We start from the raw sequence: 14,724 nt of genomic DNA on the forward strand, positions 1-14,724 counted from the left end.
GGCAGGAGGAGAAGGGGTCTACAGAGGATGAGATGGCTGGATGGCATCACTGACTCGATGGACGTGAGTCTGGGTGAACTCCCGGAGTTGGTGATGGACAGGAAGGCCTGGCGTGGTGCGATTCATGGGGTCGCAAAGAGTCGGACATGACTGAGCGACTGATCTGATCTGATATTTGTAAAAATTATTTGAGCTCTACATTCAGATTTGGTCGTTTTAGCACTTCATTCTTACATCCATTTTAAAAGCCGACTCACGGGAAAAGACCCTGATGCTGGGAAAGATTGAAGGCAAAAGGAGAAGGGTGTGGCAGAGGATAAGATGGTTAGATAGCATCATCAACTCAGTGAACAGGATTTTGAGAAAATTGTGGGAGATAGTGAAAGTTGCTCAGTCATGTCCAACTCGTTGCCACCTCGTGGACTATACAGTTCATGGAATTCTCCAGAATACTGGCGATTTGCCTGCCATGTGGGAAATCTGGGTTCAATCCCTGGGTTGGGAAGATCCTCTGGAGAAGGGAAAGGCTGCCCACTCCAGTATTCTGGCCTGGAGAATTCCATGGACTATACAGTCCATGGGGTTGCAAGAGGTGGACATGAGTTAGGCACTGAACAACAGTGCTGCCCTCATAAAATGAATTTGAAAAGTGTTCCCAGTTTTTTTGTTTTTTGGAAAAGTTTGTAAAGGATTGATATTAATTTTTCTTTGAACGTTTGGTTGAATTTACCAGTGAAGTTGTCTGGTTCTGGACTTGTTTGTTGGGATGATTTTGATCAGTAATTCAGTCTCTTCGTTGTTTCTTCAAATCTTATTATTGAGTTTTAAGAGTTCTTTTTATGTTCTATATAGATACAGTTTATTTATCAAATACATTCCTTACAAGTATTTTCTCCAGTTCATGGCTCCAAGTTTCAATTTTTAACTATGAATGCTTCTTATAAAGAACAGATATTTGTATCATGATGGAAGTCCAGTTTATTGAATTTTTTCTTTTATGTATTGTGATTTTGGTGTCATATTTAAGAAGTATTCGCCTAACCCAGTCACAAAAATATTCTCATATGTTTTCTTCTAAAAATTGTTATTTTGGGTTCACATCTAAGCCTACAACATTTTTGTTAAGTGGAAGATATGAATAAAAATTTGTTTTTTATTTAAAAGAAAAAGAACAGAAACATAAGACTGAAAAGACTAGCAGATTTTCTCAGGATGCTGTGTTTCAGTGTTTACTGCCCTTACTGGGTTTGTGCTTTCTTATGTTTGTGAGTGTGTGTCTGTCTGGGGACTTTCCTCACTTCTTAGTTCATCTGTGCATTTAAAGATACTTTTGAATCAAAGTTAACATGCCTCAGATTGGCAATCATTGGCTATGATACTGCCACTGTGCAAAGCTAAAGATACTTTGGAAGATGTATTTTAACAGTCATTTTGTAGATGGTTTCTCAGGGTTTATAGGCCAGTTCTACATTGTTGAGACCAGTTTTCAAGATTTGAAACAAAAAATGTATTTTGTTTCTCTTTATTAAAAAAAAAAAGGAATGGTGATGGTCATTGTAGGAGTATATATTCTCTTTCCATTACAGAAGTATAACATTTCTACCTTCTGTGTTAAAAATACTTTTCTGACTTGGGGAATCTGGGTGGAGGGTAAAGGGAATTCTTTGTACTATTTTTTTAACTTTTCTGTAATTCTAAAATTTTCTAAAGAAATTTAAAAAACCTTTTTGCAGTTTTAACTTTAGAAACCTAATTACTATTTTTAATTCTGAGTTTTAAACAACTAAGCTAGAAACTTTTAGAATGTAGTCCATTTACAAATGAAGACTACCTGTAGTGTATTTGATTTCTCATTTCAATTCACTGTAATTGCTTTTATCTTCTTCTAACTTTTAAAATATTTTCTGTCTTTGCCATTTTGCTTTGGCATTTTTCATGGAGAAGGAAATGGCAACCTACTCTTGCCTGCAAAATCCGATGGATGATGGATGGAGGAACGTGGTAGGCTACAGTCCATGGGGTTGCAGAGTCTCACACGACTGAGCAACTTCCCTTTCTAGCTATTTTATTTTGGTCTGCATTCCAAGAATGAACTCTGTACTGACGTAAAGTGTATCTTTAAAGGGACTTGAACTAGACAGAATCAAGCCCAAGTAAGATATGGGAAAGGCTATTTGATAAGCATCTAGCAGTTTAGATCAGGCATGGCAGATAAATACCTATCACATTCTGTTCTTTTTTCATCCGTTGCAGATGTTGCTCAATGATCACAGCACTCTTTTCTTCCTTGAATTTTTCTCCACAAAAGGTTTAATTAATAGCTGTCTGAAAGTGAAAGTTGCTCAGTCGTGTCCAACTCTGCAACCCCATGGAGTATACAGTCCATGGAATTCTCCAGGCCAGAATACTGGAGTGGATAGCTTTTCCCTTCTCCAGGGGATCTTCCCTACCCAGGCATCGACCCAGGTCTCCTGCATTGCAGGCAGATTGTTTACCAGCTAAGCCACAAGGGAAACCATGAATACTGGAGTGGGTAGCGTATCCCTTCTCCAGCGGATCTTCCCAACCCAGAAATTGAACCAGGGTCTTCTGCTTTGCAGGCAGATTCTTTATCAACTGAGCTATCAGGGAAGCCGATAAAGTGAAAGTCACTCAGTCGTGTCCGACTTGGCAACCCCATGGACTATACAGTCCATGGAATTCTCCAGGCCCGAATAGTGTAGTGGGTAGCCTTTCCCTTCTCCAGGGCATCTTCCCAACTCAGGGATCAAACCAAGGTCTCCCGTGTTGCAGGCAGATTCTTTACCAGCTGAGCCACAAGGGAAGCCCAATAGCTATCTACTGTCAGTTGATTAGAGGTGGCAAAATGACAAGGTGTCTGTTTTACATCTCTGATTTAGAATATCATTTTTGTGAGAAACATCTGGAATACCTATACTTTCAATTACTGAACTATTCGGTCTGTTATAAAGTAACATAATCATAATTTTGGAAGCCTGACTACTTAAGAGTCACCTTAATCGTTGTTTCTTATCACTTAAATTTTCACGTATTTATGAAGCCAGTTGATCTGCTTGTGTTTATAGAATATTCGCCAAGTATAATGTATTTTTAAAAAATCCGTACACTTGTATATCAGATCTTTGACCTTTAGTTGGGTGACATTTTTCATAATGTTATTTACTTTTCTTATGTTTTCTTTCCATTTTTAAGGAGTGGACCTACCCTATGAGACGAGAGATGCAGGTATGACAACCTCCTTGTTTATTCCAGCCAACCTGTATTACTGTTACTATCATTATTAAATAATTTAACCTAATTTCACAAAGGATTTGAGCCCTATTGACTCATAATCTGTAGGTTCATCACTGAGTATTTTAAATACTCATATTAACTTTTAACATGTTAAAAGTTAATTGTGGCTCTTAAAAAGATGGGAGATGAAATTTCTTAGAATCATTGAAATAGTTATATATGTATGTGTTTAATGAGTCACGTTGGTTTTCTTCATCTGAAAAATTGGGCACAGTATTTGTATTATTTCTGAAAGCAGTTTGCTTTCTGTGTTTGTGTAGTTTAGATAAACTCTGGAGAGTAGACTGTAAAGCATATCACCGTTTTGACTTAATTGTTTACATTTGTGTCTGATTTCCAGTCAACTTCAGTTAATTTAGTGAAATTCTCCAGAAGATTGAGTTGAATACTCACACTATGTGGAGGAGGAAATGGCAACCCACTCTAGTATTCTTGCCTGGAGAATCCCATGAACAAGGGAGCCTGGAAGGTTACAGTCCATGGGGTCGCAAAGTGTCGGACATGACTTAGCAATTATAAAGATACAGAAAACAAACTAGTGGTTACCAAAGGAGAGAGAAAAGTGTGGTGGGACAAATTAGGTGTATGGGATTAAGAGATTAAAAACACCTATGTATAAAATAGCAACAAGTTTTTATTGTATCAGATAAAGAATTATAGCTATTACTGTATAATAACATTTAATGGAGTATAATCTGCAAAAATACTGAATCACTATGCTATACACCTGAAACTAGTATAATATTGTAAATCTACTATACTGAAATTAAAAATTTTTTAATTTTAAATAAAGAATAAGCAGGTGAATTTTTCACAGGGAATTGATAAAGACTATTTTCTGGATGGTACAAACCAACATTTAATAAAGGGAATTTATGGGAAAAAAATACAGTATGGAATGAATGAATTAGTGATAGCTTGACATTGTACAGGAGGCAGTGATCAAGACCATCCCCAAGAAAAAGAAATAGAAAAAGGCAAAATGGTTGTCTGAGGAGGTCTTACAAATAGCTGAGAAAAGAAGAGAAGCTAAAGGCAAAGGAGAAAAAGAAAGATATACCCATTTGAATACAGAGTTACAAAGAATAGCAAGGAGAGATAAGAAAGCCTTCCTCAGTGATCAGTGTAAAGAAATAGAGGAAAACAATAGAATGGGAAAGACTAAGGTCTCTTCAAGAAAATAAGAGATACCAAGGGAATATTTCATGCAAAGATGGGCAAAGTTGGGCACAATTACCGGGGTCCAGCCCCAGTTGGGTCCAGGGATTCCCTCGGGAGGACGGCGTTGGCGATTAAAAGGATAGATAAAAGGAGAAAGATCAGAGGCTTAATATAACTAGTTTACGCGGAAAGCCAATAAAACCTGTGACACCAGGCTTGCACTGACCATGGAGGCCATAGGCGCCCTCTCGAATAGCAGAAGGTACCCCACCTTAGGCACCTTCTGGAGTGGGTCTTAGAAGCCCGGGCAAATAAATGGTCTCAGAGGGCCCCCACGCTCCCAATTATTTGTCCTGAAGGAAGAACAGAGAAGAAAATGAGAGAAAAGGAAGCAAGAAAGAACAACACGGGGAGACCAAGCTTTGAGCAAGGCGCGTAGCTTTATTTTCAAAGGGAGCTTATATACCTTAAATTGTGCATAGAGGATAATAGGGGGTGTAAAATCATGCAAAGTCAGCAGTCTTTGATCCTTATTGAGACCAAGTTTTCTTTTCTGCAGACTTATCGTATACAAATGGTTTAGGTGATTTACATCATCTTCTGGCCAGAAGGCCTGTTAACATTTTATGACTCTGATAAAGGTTTGTCAACCATAAGACTTATTTTCTCTAAGAGTAATTATTTTAAAGTTTGGCGCTATCCTCTGAAGGCGTTAGATAAAGTTGCATTCCTGTAGGGCAGAGGTGCAGTGGGTTTACAACAAGGAAAGAATTTATTACCTTAAGGGTCTAAAGTTGTTAGCACCAAGGCCACTACTTACATTTTTCTATATACCAACTATATTAATTAATACACTTTTAAGGATACAATACAGGGGATTTGGAAACTTGGCAGCAAGCATTGGCTCAACAATGAAATCTTCTACTAGTTCTATTCTAACAATTTCTAACTCTCCGAGAGGCTCTATACTATTTGAATATCTTAAGCTTCCCATGCCTCTCAAGGTTGGGAGGCTGTAAACAATCATATTCGTAGTCCGGATAAACCTGTCAAGCAAGTTAGCCATCTGAGGGGTTTGAATTGAAACACTCCTCTTATGCCCAGGAGGCTAATTAGCTAGAGCTCTAAGTTGATTTCCTTCAAAGAAAGGTGGTCAGGGATGGCCCCCCGTCAATGTCAGAGGAGTTGGTGAAAGTCGTAAAATAGTAAGACAGATTCTGGTTTTGGGGTAGACGCTTAGGCAGATCCAGGGGGAGCCCTCAAGCCCTGACTTGCCTTGCCCGTCAGGGCTCTCCTGCATGACCTTGTCATGGGTAGGAACTCCCGTGCTGGCTCCCGGCACACAGTAAAGGACAGAAATGGTATGGAACTAACAGAAGTAGAAAATATTAAGAAGAGGTGGCAAGAATACATAGAACTATACAAAAAAGATCTTCATGACCCAGATAACCACGATGGTGTGATCACTCAACCTAGAGTCAGACATCCTGAAGTCCAAAGTCAAGTGGGTCTTAGGAAGTATCACTGTGAACAAAGCTAGTGGAGGTGATGGAATTCCAGCTGAGCTATTTCAAATCCTAAAAGATGATTCCGTGAAAGTGCTGCAGTGAATATGCCAGCAAATTTGGAAAACTTAGCAGTGGCCACAGGACTGAAAACAGTCAGTTTTTATTCCAATCCCAAAGAAAGGCAATGCCAAAGAATGTTCAAACTACCGCACAATTGCACTCATCTCACACGTTAGCAAAGTAATGCTCAAAATTCACCAAGCCAGGCTTCAACAGTATGTGAATGGTGAACTTCCAGATATTCAAGCTGGATTTAGAAAAGGCAGAGGAACCAGAGATCAAATTGCCAACACCCGCTGGATCTTCAAAAAAGCAAGAGAGTTCCAGAAAGACATTTACTTCTACTTTATTGACTATGCCAAAGCCTTTGACTGTGTGGATCACAACAAACTGAAAAATTACTAAAGAGATAAGTATACCAGACCAGTCAGGAAGCAACAGTTAGAACTGGACATGGAACAACAGACTGGTTCCAAATCATGAAAGGAGTACGTCAAGGCTATATATTGTCACCCTGCTTATTTAACTTCTATGCAGAGTGCATCATGCGAAATGCCGGGCTGGAGGAAGCACAAGCTGGAATCAAGATTGCTGGGAGAAATATCAATAACCTCAGATATGCAAATGACACCACCCTTATGGCAGAAAGCAGAGAAGAACTAAAGAGCCTCTTGATGAAAGTGAGAGTGAAAAAGTTGGCTTAAAGCTCAACATTCAGAAAACTAAGATCATGGCATCTGGTCCCATCACTTCATGGCAAGTATATGGGCAAGTAGTGAGAGACTTTATTTTGGGTGGCTCCAAAATCACTGCAGATGTTGACTGCCACTATGAAATTAAAAGACGCTTGCTCCTTGGAAGAAAAGCTATGACCAACCTAGACAGCATATTAAAAAGCAGAGACATTACTTTGCCAACAAAGGTCCGTCTAGTCAAAGCTATGGTTTTTCCAGTAGTCATGTATGGATATGAGAGTTGGACTATAAAGCAAGCTGAGCACCAAAGAATTGATGTTTTTGAACTGTGGTGTTGGAGAAGACTCTTGAGAGTCCCTTGGATTGCAAGGAGATCCAACCAGTCCATCCTGAAGGAAAACAGTCCTAAATATTCATTGGAAGGACTGATGCTGAAGCTGAAACTCCAGTCCTTTGGCCTCCTTCTGTGAAGAAGTGACTCATTGGAAAAGACACTGATGTTGGGAAAGATCGAAGGTCGGAGGATAAGGGGACAACAGAGGATGAGATGGTTGGATGGCTTTACTGACTTGATGGACCTGAGTTTGAATAAGCTCCAGGACTTGGTGATAGACAAGGAAGCCTGGCATGCTGTAGTCCATGGGTCGCAAAGAGTTTGGCTACAACTGAGCAGCTGAACTGAACCTACATAGCGAAACTTTTTGTTTCGTTTTTCATCTCTGCCACTCCCAAGGTCAAGGAGTGTCTCTCCTCAGGAATTCCTTGACCTCTAAAAAACCTGTTTCTCTTAGTGAAAATTCACTTGTTAAAAATATGTGATTACCAATGAGGTATTTTATTTGGTGCTATGGGGAATGCAAATATGAGTAAAATTTAGTTTCTGCATACAAGAAGCTATGAAATCAAATCTATACACAAATAATTCTGATATCCCATAGAATTGAAGTATAAAATTGTGTTAGTATATAGGGTATGATATATCCCTACTGAAGAGTTTCTATATTGAATTCTCATAGAATAAATTTTAATTCACGGTTCAGATGTTATTTATTTAAATTGCTGAATCTTAAAAAATTAAAATAAATTGCTGAATCTTGTGCTACTTTTCATTTGATTGAATAAGATTTTGTGTAATTCTAAAAGGGTGATTTTTTTTAATACCTGTTTTATTTCTAGACTGTAGCAGAGAATAGAAGTAAAATTAGAGGTATTTTAGTAATCGAAAAGACAACAATACTAATTATACTAAAAGACAAGTACTGATTCTCAGACTGCTTATAAAAAAGCACTATGGAAGTTCAAATACCTGACTTTTCAGAATTAATTTAAATTTTAAATGTGTCATCATGTTATATAAAGCACATCTGCATTTCTCTTCCCAGTCATTTGCTCAGTGTTGCTAGAAAATTCTCCCTAAATAATAAACTTTTTAGCAAATTATTGTAACAGCTATGAAAATACTTACATGGTACGTGTTTTGTATAGATTTAAATTGCTGGTGGTAAATAGCTCAATATTTTTTTCTAGGAAATTCTGCCTGGTTTGTTTTTAGGCCCATATTCTTCTGCCATGAAAAGCAAGGTAAGAACTTTAAATTAGATTCATCAATAGACCTTATTAACCAACTTTTTCGGGTGAGTTTTTGTAGTAGAAAGAGTTTTGTTTGAGGAAGGGCCACTGATATTGCATATTAGCAGTAACTGTGACTCTGGAGTACCTACTTCTTTTGAAATTTTAATGGACCAGTGATTCTCAAGTGTTTAACCACAAATCACAAGTGAGGTTTTATATTTTTATTTTCCTCATGAAATCCATGTGCTTAAAATACTTGCCCAAACTGACCTTTAATAATTTATTTACCTTCCAAGATACCTGGAATTGCTAATCTGGATATTGGACATCTGCAATTGCTAATCATAGTTTCTGAGAAATATGAGATGTAATTAAATCCCCAAATAAGATTATTTTACATATTAGTTAAAGGGTAAAATAGAATGTGCGTGATGAGCGTGTACAAATACATTCATAGAACCCACATATTTTAATTGAAAAGTGACTCAAATTTTATTTCTGTTTTTCCAAACTATGGAGATCTAGAACCTCCAGGTTGTAAAGTATTGTATTATATATCTAGGTGTCCTGTATATTTACACTGAAATGTATTTCTTTAGTTACACAATTGAAAGGGTAGATCTCATTCAGATATATGTATTAATAGCAGTGTTACCAATTCCTAGAGGATTCAGCCCTATGAATTATGGCAATGCTAATTCTCTTTGAATTATAATATAAAACATTATATCACAGATGTTTTCCCTAATACCCTGCCTATTTAGAAGTCGGTTTGATACCTGCATAGGTTTTTTTTAAAAACTTTAGAATTAAAAACTTTTTTGAAATAATTTGGTAATATTTATGAACTTTAGGTGATGGGACGTTTTGTTTTTTAAAGTTAATGTCATTCATTTTGAAACTGGAAAGCTTTTTGACTGTTGAGGCATATCTAAGAATAATAGTAGTAATTTGATGGCCTGCAACTAAGTTGAGAAGGTGGGATGTTGATAAAAATATATATCTAAATAAGTACTTAGAAAAGGATATGGTAGATAACTATAGACTTAAATGTGATCTACTTTGTAAAAACACAGTTATTGCCCAAATAATGTAATATTCACAAATACTGGGATTCAGAATGATTTTAGACTATTTGCTTTTGGTATTCTCACTGTGCTTTATAAATATATATATTATACTGTTTGTCATATTAATTTGTAAGTATTTGTTTACAGATACATTGTCTCAAAACCTCTTCCCTCCTAACTTCACCATGGTCTCATTAGATTGCAGAAAAGCTTCTATGGCAAAATTTGATTATTTCCCACCATAAATCATTATAGTTCAGCCCATATTTCTTTTCATATCATCTTAAACAGTAATAGCAGAAGAGTAATAGAAATAAAAAATCCTTAAGGAATAAGCTCCTTATAAACTCATTTAGTTTGGCCTTTTATTACATTCAAATACAGTTTTAATAAAAGGGACATATTTAGGGTCTTTGTAGGTAGTGAACTGTTTCTTTTTATAAAATTTTTTCTGTTTGTGAGATAAGGTTATAGTTTGCTTTGTATAAATAAAAGTCTGTTGAAAACGAAAAAAAAAATTTATGTGCTATTATATTTGGGTTCCGTCTTAAGGTTTGTTTTTACTTAGTAATCTAATGTGCCTTCCAAGTTTGTTAAAACAAACAGGTTTTATCCCTGATTATATATGTCTTCTTGTAGTTTCTCATATTCATAGAGTAGGTACGAAAAGTTCACATATCATAGATCAGTGATAGACAAGTGAATGAATATTGAATTCACTTTGGAGGTTCTATAAATGTGAATATGAAACATTGATTTATTATTAATCCTACCAAATTCTTAACCTCCTTTCCCCTGTCTCAGGATGTATTCAGGAAATACAAAGATAACTGAACTGTAATCTATGCCAGACATAGGAAATTTTGCTGCAAAAATTAACATTTAGAAACAACACTTTCTTGGCTTAGGCTGCTATAATAAAATACCATCGAGTGGATGGTCTCAGCCACAGACATTTATTTCTCACAGTTCTGGAGGCTGGGAAGTTTGAGATGAGGGCACCATCATGGTTAAGTTTTGGTGAGGGCCCTCTTCATGGTTTGCTGCCTTCTTGAGGTAGTCTCACATGGCAGAGGGATGAAGCTCTGATCCCTCTTCCTCTTGTAAGAGCACTAATTCCAGCATGGGTACTCCACCTCATAGCCTCATTTATATCTAATTACCTCCCAAAGGCCCCACAAACTAATATTACCTTGGAGGTTAGGGCTTCAACATAGGAATTTTAGGGAGACACAAGCATTTGATCTGTAATAAGTAGAAATTATTCTTGAACTTTTTTATGCATTATTAGTATTACTGTTCTATTAATATAGAAAGGGAATTAAATATATAGGATTATAAACTGAAAATAGAAAACACAGGCTTATTAATAATTCTGATTCATCATGATTTGTTCATTCATTTCTTGAACATGTAATTATTGAACAACAACTGTGTTCCAGGCACTGCTTTACACATAGTTAGCATGAATCAGTGAACAAAGTCACTGATGGCATACATATTCTAACTATTTAAATAACATGTTGTCTGTAAATTTCACTGAAGCCTATGGTCACTTACAAATAAAAACTTAACAGTTTTTAGAGTTATCATGTTAAATTTCTTTAAATATAGAGCCACAAAGCACCACAGAATACTTTGGAGTCACCAGTTTTAACTTTAGGAGAATTTTTAAAACCTAGAAGTTAGTTTTTGTGAATTGTATAAATTAATTCTGGCTTAAAATAGAAAAAGTGTCCTGGGAGATGCAGAGAGCAGGCTAGAGATTTGGGCTCCAGCACTGCTATTAACTAGGTCAGAAATGTTGAATAACTGTTTATGTTAGAGTAGTTCTCTCTAATAAATAAGAATTGTAACCAATATATATAACTGCCATTTACTAAAAAAACTTGCTATGTGTCCCAGCCACTATTCCAAAGATTATCTTATAGAATTCTCACAACTATTCAGTGAATAGGTAGTGTTTTCCTAGTTTTCACGTGAGAAAATTGAGCCACAGTGCTCAGGTCATTAGCAGAGCTGGGATCTAGAGCTTGGACTCCATAGCTCATGACTCTGTACGTAGCCCATGCCTTTAACCACTATATAGTATTAAAAATAAATAATAAAGAGTATATAAATGTAAATTATAAATAAAGTATGTTATACATAATATAAAGGTCAAAGGGTTAATATATATAATGAAGGTAGAGTATTGTTTCCCAAATAAATTATCTTTAAGGTCATATCAAACTCTAAAATTATAGATATAAAATAATTCTATAAGCCTTTTGAGAACATGTAGTGTGTTTATCTTGAATCATTGAAATATTTTGCTGATGACTTTAAGCATGTTATTATGAAATTAGCTTTGATTCCCTGTATTTAAAGCTCAGATGTGGCTATACTAACTATAAAGTTGAGTCCTATGTATTTTCAGATCTCTATTACAGTAAGATGATGTTTTGTATTTCAAACTATTTCTCTTTTTTTTAATAGCTACCTATACTACAGAAATATGGAATAACTCATATAATATGTATACGACAAAATATTGAAGCAAACTTTATTAAACCCAACTTTCAACAATTATTTAGGTAAGAATTGTTGATATAACATAAAAATGTTATGGGTATCAAACATGTAATGTTTTTATTTTAAATTGATTTTATTATATTGGACTTCTGTATATATATGTTTTATAAAGATGGGTCATACAGTACATCATTTAAAGAATAAACTTCCCTTAAAATATTTTAAATAAGTAATTTATGCACATAATGTAGAATTCTAAATGTTCAAAAGAATGTATACTGAAAAGTAGTTTCCCTATTCCTGTCCTATAAATAGTCTATTCCCCTCACTACAAGTATCTATTGTTACTTCTTTTTGAGTATCTTTTTAGATTTATGTTACGTATATATTCACAGATCAACTTAGGCTTTTTAAAAAAAATTATGTATTTAGGAGATTGCTTCATGTTATTACTTAGCTACATTCTTCTTTTTTTTTTTTTTCTTCATTGCATCTTCTGGCTGGTAGAACCTCAGTTCCCCGACCAACTGGGCCACATCAATGACAGCCTGGAATACTAACCACTAGCCCACCAGAGAATTCCTGTGTTGTTCTTTTTAAGTAGACAGTAATCTATTGTATTACTCTACTAAAATCTATTCAAACTATCTCCTATTGTTAGACATTTAGATTGTTTCCAGACTATTGCTAATGTAGTGACTATCCCTCTATGTCATTTAATTCATATGTGAATATATCAGTAGGATAAATTTGTAGTAGAATGACTGGATTAAAGAATGTGAGCATTTAAATTTTAATAGATGTTACAAATTGCCCTCCATTGAGTTGCATCAGTTTGCATTCCCAGTGCAAAGTAAATGACAGTGACTCCTTCCTTGGTATCTCTCTCAGACAGAATTATAAAATATTTTTAATTTTTTCCAATCTTGTTCATTTGCTAGTTCATGTCTGACTTTTTGCAATCCATGGACTGTAGCACACCAGGCTCCCCTGTCCTCCACTGTCTACTGGAGTTCACTCAAATTCATGTCCATTGAGTCAGTGGTGCTATCTTAATCATCTAATCCTCTGCTGCCCCCTTGTCCCTTTGCTTTCAATCTTTCCCAGCATCAGGGTCTTTTCCAGTAAGTTAGCTCTTCGCATCAAGTAGCCAAGGTACTGGAGCTACAGCTTCATCGTCAGTCCTTCCAATGAATATTCAGGTTTGAGGTTTTTTAGGATTGACTGGTTTGATCTCCCTGCAGTCCAAGGGACTCTCAAGAGTCTTCTCCAGCACTACAATTAGAAAGCATCAGTTCTTCATCACTAAGTCTTTATGGTTCAGCTCTCATATATGTACATCAGTTCAGTTCAGTCGCTCAGTCGTGTCCGACTCTTTGCAGCCCTATGAATCGCAGCACGCCAGGCTTCCCTGTCCATCACCAACTCCCGGAGTTCACCCAGACTCACGTCCATTGAGTCAGTGACGCCATCCAGCCATCTCATCCTCTCTGGTCCCCTTCTCCTCCTGCCCCCAATCCCTCCCAGCATCAGAGTCTTTTCCAATGAGTCAACTCTTCGCATGAGGTGGCCAAAGTACTGGAGTTTCAGCTTTAGCATCATTCCTTCCAAAGAAATCCCAGGGCCGATATCCTTCAGAATGGACTGGTTGGATCTCCTTGCAGGCCAAGGGACTCTCAAGAGTCTTCTCCAACACCACAGTTCAAAAGCATCAATTCTTCGGCGCTCAGCCTTCTTCACAGTTCAACTCTCACATCCATACGTGACCACAAGAAAAACCATAGCCTTGACTAGATGAACTTTTGTTGGCAAAGTAATGTCTCTGCTTTTGAATATGCTATCTAGGTTGGTCATAACTTTCCTTCCAAAGAGTAAGCATCTTTTAATTTCATGGCTGCAGTCACCATCTGCAGTGATTTTGGAGCCCAGAAAAATAAAGTCTGACACTGTTTCCACTGTTTCCCCATCTATTTCCCATGAAGTGATGGGACCGAATGCCATGATCTTCTTTTCTGAATGTTGAGCTTTAAGCCAACTTTTTCACTCTCCACTTTCACTTTCATCAAGAGGCTTTTGAGTTCCTCTTCACTTCTGCCATAAGGGTGGTGTCATCTGCATATCGGAGGTTATTGATATTTCTCCCGGCAATCTTGATTCCAGCTTGTGTTTCTTCCAGTCCAGCATTTCTCATGATGTACTCTGCATATAAGTTAAATAAGCAGGGTGACAATATACAGCCTTGATGAACTCCTTTTCCTATTTGGAACCAGCTGTTCTTCCATGTCCAGTTCTAACTGTTGCTTCCTGACCTGCATACACATTTCTCAAGAGGCAGATCAGGTGGTCTGGTATTCCCATCTCTTTCAGAATTTTCCACAGTTTGTTGTGATCCACACAGTCAAAGGCTTTGGCATAGTCAATAAAGCAGAAATAGATGTTCTTCTGGAACTCTCTTGCTTTTTCCATGATCCAGTGGATGTTGGCAATTTGATCTCTGGTTCCTCTGCCTTTTCTAAAACCAGCTTGAACATCAGGAAGTTCACAGTTCACGTATTGCTGAAGCCTGGCTTGGAGAATTTTGAGCATTACTTTACTAGTATGTGAGATGAGTGCAATTGTGCAGTAGTTTGAACATTCTTTGGCATTTCCTTTCTTTGGGATTGGAATGAAAACTGACCTTTTCCAGTCCTGTGGCCACTGCTGAGTTTTCCAAATTTGCTGGCATATTGAGTGCAGCACTTTCACAGCATCATCTTTCAGGATTTGAAAGAGCTCAACTGGAATTCCATCACCTCCACTAGCTTTGTTTGTAGTGATGCTTTCTAAGGC

At 36.8% G+C, this 14,724-nt stretch overlaps 1 protein-coding gene across 1 annotated transcript in view; it reads left to right on the plus strand.

The window, feature by feature from the left end:
• Window positions 1-14,724, plus strand: part of STYX (serine/threonine/tyrosine interacting protein) — a 50,309-nt gene that overhangs the window by 11,751 nt on the left and 23,834 nt on the right. Inside the window, exons 2-4 of the mRNA XM_010834582.1 lie at window positions 3,214-3,246; window positions 8,267-8,320; window positions 11,860-11,957. Coding sequence (XP_010832884.1) covers window positions 3,214-3,246; window positions 8,267-8,320; window positions 11,860-11,957 — 185 coding nt within the window. The remainder of the gene's footprint in view (window positions 1-3,213; window positions 3,247-8,266; window positions 8,321-11,859; window positions 11,958-14,724) is intronic.

Source organism: Bison bison, unplaced genomic scaffold, assembly GCF_000754665.1.
Source record: "Bison bison bison isolate TAMUID 2011002044 unplaced genomic scaffold, Bison_UMD1.0 scf7180017864034, whole genome shotgun sequence".
In the NCBI taxonomy this organism is placed as follows: domain Eukaryota; kingdom Metazoa; phylum Chordata; class Mammalia; order Artiodactyla; family Bovidae; genus Bison; species Bison bison.